Source organism: Medicago sativa, chromosome 3 (genome assembly GCF_051527215.1).
Source record: "Medicago sativa cultivar Bolivia chromosome 3, Bolivia_mono, whole genome shotgun sequence".
Classification (NCBI taxonomy): domain Eukaryota; kingdom Viridiplantae; phylum Streptophyta; class Magnoliopsida; order Fabales; family Fabaceae; genus Medicago; species Medicago sativa.
In genome coordinates this window covers 88,491,895-88,499,592 of record NC_140751.1, presented here as the reverse complement: position 1 = coordinate 88,499,592, position 7,698 = coordinate 88,491,895, and the positions used below count along the sequence as shown (strand labels likewise).

At 33.8% G+C, this 7,698-nt stretch overlaps 1 protein-coding gene across 1 annotated transcript; it reads right to left on the bottom strand.

Moving 5' to 3' along the window:
• Nucleotides 1–4,858: 4,858 nt before the first annotated feature.
• Nucleotides 4,859–6,799, bottom strand: AZG1 (AZA-guanine resistant1). The gene has a single exon (XM_085755392.1). The coding sequence runs from the start codon at nt 6,789–6,791 to the stop codon at nt 4,986–4,988; it is 1,806 nt and encodes a 601-aa protein (XP_085611518.1). The 5' UTR covers nt 6,792–6,799; the 3' UTR covers nt 4,859–4,985.
• Nucleotides 6,800–7,698: the final 899 nt, after the last annotated feature.

Below are 7,698 nucleotides of genomic sequence, written 5' to 3'. Positions count from 1 at the left end.
TATTTATCAATTCGTATAAAAGACAAATAATTCTAACCGATAGTGATAATTTCGATGACTAATTTACTTATTCAGTCATTTGATTTGTGATGAAAGTTCTTGCATTATGTGTAAAACTTCTAATTTAAACTCCACAAACTACTAGAACAACATTTGACTTGATACTAGAACAACATTTTACGTTTATGATTTAAATTCCTAATTGTTCCACTCTGTCCCTTTCATTTCATAGTGTGGTGGATAAGGTAAACATTATGGAGCTAGCAGCTTAAAAGTTTTGCACCTAATCCCACTCTTGAATTGATGTTCACACCATTTTTCATCAAAAAGGTTTGGCTGTACACATGCCATCAATACCCTGTTTTCCTCATTTCATAAAATATATTACACATCCTTTTCAATGTCGCTCGTTAGTGAATGACAGTTTAAATCCATAATAAAGAGAATGCAATTTTTATTATATAGTTTGAGTGTACAAGCAGAAGTTCTGAAAGCTGGCTGTTGATCACTGTGATTCAATTTTTGAAATGTTTGTTTCTATGGGGGTAAAAATTATTTTTGAATGAATTGGTTTTAAAAAAATATTTTTGGTTGAAAATAACTCAATATAAAATAATTTGTTTCACCTAATTTACTCACAGTTTAGTTTGAAAATTCAAAGTTCATGTTAATAGTTATATAATGTTGACTTTATCTATCAACCAAAACTCATAGACTCCTTCAAAAAACAAAAAAAACTCACTGACTCATATGATTGCACAAATACTTTGTTTTATTTTAATTTAATTTAATTTATAATTTGAAATGGTAATAGTTTGAATTTTGTTGATGTCACGTAGTATGTATATTGTTTCCTTATATTTAGTCTAGTTTATGAAAGTATAATGTAAGTCCAAAGCATAAAGAATAGTAACATTTATGATCCGTGTAGATTTATGGGGTGTTTTGGTTTAATATGGGATTCAAGTTTTTTTTCTTCTTCTTTTTCTGTCTTAACTTTTTGATTCTCAACCAAAGAGATCGTGGTAATTCAAAATTCGATCAAAAAGTAAGTAAAATATGATCAATAATTATTTTAATGAAGATTTAAACTTGGATTCTTTCAAATAATTGAACATTAACCGGATTACATTAATCATTTGAATTCAATCACTTAAATTTTTGGACCTCATTTGAGTTCAGTTTTGATGAATCAAAATATTTTCTTAATGAAATCGTGAGTTTTAATGAGTCCTCTTTCATTCTTGGATTTAAACTCTAATTTATTTTTATCAACATCAATGATAGGTTGACACCCTTAATGTGTACACCCTTTTGTACCACTCTGAAAAATTTAAGTTAATCAAATATGTGGTCTGTGTGACCATATATTTTTGAGTAATGATATTTTGACATCCATTTGATGACAACTTTGTTGACAACCTTGTTTTTCTCACTTCTTATTGGTCAAAAACAATGGAGAGAGAAAAAGGAAGAGAGAGGATAATAACATCATGTGAGTATGAGAGAGAAAGTTGTCCAAAAGTTGTCAAAAAGTGGTTGTCAAAATATCATTTCTCTATATTTTTAGTTGCGTGACCAGTATTTATTTGGTTAACTAAGTAGAAAAATTGTGGTCACGCGCATTTTAGTTGCGTGATCACATTTTTCAGCTTCTAAATTCTGAAACAATAGTGGTCACGCAACTTAAAAAATGTGGTCACCCAGTTGGCAGGGACATGCATTGTTATATGCAGGGACCGGAGTTTGAACCCCGGACACCCCACTTACACATCTTGAAAAAGGTGAATTCTAATCACAGGCTACTTGACAAAAAAAAATTGTAGTCACACAGACCATATATTTGGTTAACTTAAATTTCCGAGAGTGATACAAAGGTGTACACATTAAGAGTGTCAACCTATCTTTATTCTTTCATCAATTACATCCTCACTATATAGTGAATTTTCATCGGCCAATCAATCTTTTAGACTGTGGCGCCTTCTTCATATCAATTTTATCCATCTCTTATTCTTTTTCCCTTCCATTTGCTACTATGAAATTTTTCCCTTCCATTTGGATAGTCAAGTGTTACAACATTAGTTAGTAGTTTCGACTACACTATAATTTGAACAAGAGTGTTAGGAAGATTTTTTTAACAATATATAACACTCACTCATTTGTTCTGCGAACTTAATATATATTTCACTTATATGGATTCCATCCAACAAATAAATGAGTGTGAGAGAATGTGTTGAAAGGATAATGTTATTAGTTTAATTAATCTTATAACTTATTTAACTTTTAGTTTGAATTGGTTGAACTATCAAACTCATTCTATCCATTCAATTTACTTAAAAAAAACTCATTTATCCATTCAATTATCTTCAATATAATCGCTTTTTAACAACTCTGTCTCCATCAAAAAAAAAAATTCCAAACATGTTTTAAGAGACCTCCCAATCCCAAAGACCCAAACCAATATTTTTACGAATAAAGTCTTAATTAGGTGCATATGGAAGGGGATGGTCATATATGTTTGTGCGTACGTGTGTGTGGGGGATTTGCTAGCAACAACTTTATGGCTATTACGTGTCTAATTAACAATGGTGTCATTTCTGATGAGAATCCCACTAGTTGTACGTTTGTATAGCAAAAACAAGACCCCAGTAACATATACACATAAGAGAGGGCCTTTTTAAGTGCATCATTTATAGTTTGACACTAGAACAAGAATATGTTCCCTGGCCTCATCTAATTTATCACGTTAAGCAATCATCAAAATCAAATCATCAAACAGAATACAATCTAACTAGCAAGAAATAGATTGAGAATACAAGTTTTGAAGCCAATCATCAATCTAATAAGCAAGATGAGAATCATGTTGTCCTCGTACCTTGGGAGTACGTGTTTAACTTCTAATTTTTATTTTATTTTATAGTTAACAGAAGCTTACATTTTTGTTGGTTATTAACGAGGTTTCAGACAGGTGGATGGTATATCATCTATGTTGGCTTTTATTAATTCCCCACTGGGAAGTGTTTGTCTACTTAAATTGTTGGGTTGACACCGCGACACTAAAAAGTAAAAAGACATGAATTATTGAATAAAAATGTGTTATTTATCATTCCCCTAGATTTTATTCTCTTGAAGTAAACCTGATTATTTAAGATACCTCTAAACACAACAATTTGTAAACAACCTGTTTATTTAAGATACCTCTAAACACAACTTTTGTCTTTTAGATTCATTAAATAACTAATACATCTAAATTATAATATAATTCAAATACATCACTTATTTAATAAATCTGAAAAAAAAAAAAAGTTGTTTATATATAAATATGATCAAGAGAGTATATTAAATCTATTGAGTGACAATTTTATCACTCTTATATCCAACTCTAAGGATGAGTAGAGGATATCCGACGATATTCCGACGATATTAAAAAAGTTTAAGATAAGATTATGGATCATAATGGCTTCACATCTCTTATTTATGTTCTCCTTAAAAAAAAAAAAAAACTCTTATTTATCTTCTTTTAATTGCTGTCTTTGTTCTCTCCTGTCTTGCGAACCCTCTTGTCATTGTTGTCCAATGGTTACGTGAGTGGGGTCATCTACTTATTTTTGTTTAACATTAATTGCTAGCTATTGTTTTTTCAAAATGGTCAAGAGAAAAAAAATATTCACAATTTTTGCAACAATTTATTTTAACATAATATCTGAAAAAAAATAAAAGTACAAAAGTTTGTGGAAGCAATATATCATATTAATAATTTCATGAGTTGGAATTAATATGTTTATGTGAGTTTAAGTCAATTGATAGATGTGACATTTAGATTGTGATCGAGTTCATTGTCAAACAATTCATTTGTTATTCCAATAGTGAATACAAACAAGTTGAGTTGAATAGTTAAAACTTGAGTTTGACTTTTGAAAATATGAATAGTTAGATCTTGACTCATTTATTTTAAAAGGCTTGATTAAAAATTTTAACTTGACTTGTTAAAAATTACTCCATTTGAGTGGTGTGCTTACCATTGAGTGACGCGTCTTGGACGAAATGTTATAGCTTCATTAATGGTTATTTTACAATTATTTTAGATAAGATTTGAACTATATCCTTTACGGTTACAAAGTTAATCTTCTACTATTGAGTGATAGATCTTGAAAGAAATATCATGAATTGTTAAATTGAACATGTAACTGTGGACTTGAAGTCTAATATTGAACATGCTCACATAATTTATGAATTGTTTATAGCTAGTTTACACTCATAGCTGCATATTCTAATTGAAAAAGTATTAGATTAGATGAATTAAGATATTAATCCCAACCTTCAATAAAGATATCAATCCCAATAGCCGTATAGAATCAAAATTCTTTAGGCAGTGTTTGGTATCACTTTTTTTCCACGGTGCACGCTGTCCAATGCATAGTTTGCCGTGATTTTCCAAAGCTGAGAATTGTAGCGTTAAGCAAAACGTGGTTTTGAGGCTTTTCCACCGTGGGTCCAAACAGGCACTATGAAAAGAGAGAGCAATGGAAATTAATTTAAAAAGGAAACTACTAGTACAATATACTAATTAATTAATTAATTAATTAATTAATTAATTAATTAGGTTATTAAGTTAAAAACTTAAAAGTTGCTTAGGGAATATACATGGGGATCGAAGCCTAAGTTGCACTTTAGGCTTTAGCCTTTAGCACAAATAAATCCAAACATTTTCAAAGTATGAGCTAATGATTGAGACATGTTTGGAAGTGTCCTTCTTCTGAAAAAATTGTTTGGAAGCGACCTTCACATAAGTTTCTCATTTTCATTTTTTCTACCTAGGAAAAATCAAATGTGCGTTATACGCAAAGAAAAAGCCACATGGCAAGTATTCACACCGGAATAATATAAATCTCTAAACAAAAAAATCCATCCATGTGAAATAAAATATCAGCAAGAAAACAGTACTACCACATTATTACAAAAAAAATACGTAACCTATAGATAGACTAAAGTACTTCTAGTTGTAGTGCTTTAGCATTTGGATTTTGCGAAGAATGTTGATTTTGAAGTTGAACCACCCCATTGACTTGAGATTGAGAAGAATTATTAGTACTATTTGGCTCCTTTGGTGTTTTTGTAACGAACCCATAGTGCCCCAAAATCTCAAACCCCCAATCCCAAATATTCAACACAATGTAAGTACCAATCCCACCAATAAGCCCATAAGCAATAGAATACGTCAAAGGCATAAGTATCATTGTCACAAACGCAGGTATTGCTTGTCTCATATCTTCCCAATCAATCTCCACCACTGATCTCATCATCAAAACTCCCACTAAAATCAACGGTGGTCCAATAGCCCAAGCCGGAATCGAAGCCAACAACGGTGTAAAAAACAACGCCATGAAAAAATAACCCGCCACCGTCAACGCCGTTATCCCCGTTCTTCCCCCTTCTCTTATCCCCGTTGAAGACTCAATAAACGCCGTTACCGGTGAAGTTCCTAACAACGACCCCACCACAATCGACGTGGCATCCGACATAAACGCAAAATATTGTCCCTCAAAATTTCCGTTTTCGTCGGTGAAACCTGCGAACCTTGCCATAGAATACAACGTTCCTGTCGTGTCGAGAATGTCCACGTATAAAAATGTTACCACAGCTTCCCAAAAATACCCTTTTCCTATGCTGTTAAAACTTAACGCACCTGCTGTGGATTTTATCGTGTGTATATCTACCACCTTCTTGAAATACTCATGAGCTGAATCACCGGCGGCGGTGTTAGGAAACGCCGTTACTTTCGTGTTTCGAAACCACGAAATTGCTGTTACGAAAACGATTCCGTAGATCATTGCTCCTTTCACGTTTTTTACTAAACAGTACGCGATTATAATAAAGCCCACAAGGCCCAACCAGAGTGTTGGGCTTTCCATTCTATCACGGAGACAAAATATATCACCAGAAACCGTTCCACCTGGAAGTAAACTAACGGTTCCGTTAAGGGCGGTTATAACCGGAGCTAAAGAAGCCCGTGATGAGCTTGGGCAACCACCGAGTGTGACTAAAGTGGATGAGCTATACCCGACGAGCCCGATACCTTGATTATTTTGAAGCCCGATAAAAGCGAGAAAAAGTCCAATACCGGCGGAGGAGCTTATTCTAACGGGCTTTGGAACGAGTTTCGCGAGTTTTGCTCGTAGACCGACTGATGAAATGAGTAAGAAGAACATTCCTTCGATGAAAACTGCTGCGAGTGCGCTTTGGTAGGAGATAGTGCCGGAGCCATGAAAGCCCACGACGGTGTAAGCAAAGTAAGCGTTTGAGCCCATACCTGGAGCAAGGCCTAAAGGGAGATTAGCAAAAGCACCCATGATGAAGCAACCAATGAGGGAAGAAGCCACGGTTGCGACGATCAAGTCTTTACGGGTTTTATCAAGACAAGCGGCATAGCCCGGGTTAACAGGGGCAAATTTGCATGAGATATCAGGCTGAATGAGATGAAGTGTTGGGCCGGTACAGTTTGAGGTAGAGATGGATGGGTTTGAACAGAGAGGGACACAATCGGAAACAGAGCATGTTCCGCCGGAATCAGTTAGAATGGAGGCGTTGACGGCGAGGATGTAAGCCATGGTGAGGAAAGTAGCCGTTCCGGCACGGAGTTCGGTGGTGAAAGTGGAGTTACGTTGGGAGAGTTTGAAATATTTTCCTAGTCTTGTTTTAGCTACGTAGGTGTTGAAGCGAGAGATGGGCTTTGTGTGGGCTTGGTGGGCTGGAAGTGGGGGCCTTTGAGGTTGATCAGTTTGACCCTCCATTTGAGTATGCAGTTTTATGTTGGTTGATGTGTTGAGGTTTATATAGGATTTTGGTGGATAAATTGTTTAGGAGATCAAGGTATGATGTTGGATTCGTGTGGATATTTTTGGTGTTTTGTGAGAGAGAGAGTGGAAAGTGGCAAGGTTTGATTTGTGGTTGTGTTGCCTGGATTGCAATTTGATTATGCTTAAGGATAGATAGATTCTAAAAGAATGGGATCTTTCTTCTAATATAGATCACAGTGCCAGCAGTGAGGGTATCAAATTGGAGGAATTTAGTTTTTCCTTCTTTTATTGTTACCGATAATTAATGAATTCAAAATGGTGTGAACTGTGAATTCAATTGTCGATCCTTTTCGAATGCATTTTTTACGTCATTATTTTTGCTATTTTCTTTCTTCTGTGAATAAGTGGTTGCTATTATTTTGTCAAAAAAAGTCGTTGCTATTATTACTTAATTGTTATTTATTGGAATTATAAATGAATCTCCTCACTTATCAAGTTACCACGTAGTATCAAGTTACCACTTTCCAAGATCCCGTAAAGATACCACTTACCAAGTTTAGTAACAGTAGTCCACGCGGGATCTATTTCTAATTTGGGCAGTGTTAAGTCTCCTTAAGGCACATGTTAAGAAATCCAAAAAAAAAAAATATTCTCTTATGCTTTGTGCATTCAATTCATTAAAATATTAAAGATTAAACTTCATGCACGCATTTCAATATATTATTTCTATATTTAGCTTCTAAACTTGTGCCTTAAGGACACAAGTTAATATTTCCTTTCTAATTTTAATTATGACCATTTCATTCTTTATTTCCTCAAAAAACCATTTAATTCTTTATTTAAAAAAAAAACATTCCATTCTTCATTTCTCATTGATGTTAACCATATCATTTTTTTTTTA

Bases quoted from the DNA above. Each gene is read 5' to 3' on its own strand.
- AZG1 (XM_085755392.1), bottom strand. From the start codon at position 6,791: ATGGAGGGTCAAACTGATCAACCTCAAAGGCCCCCACTTCCAGCCCAC.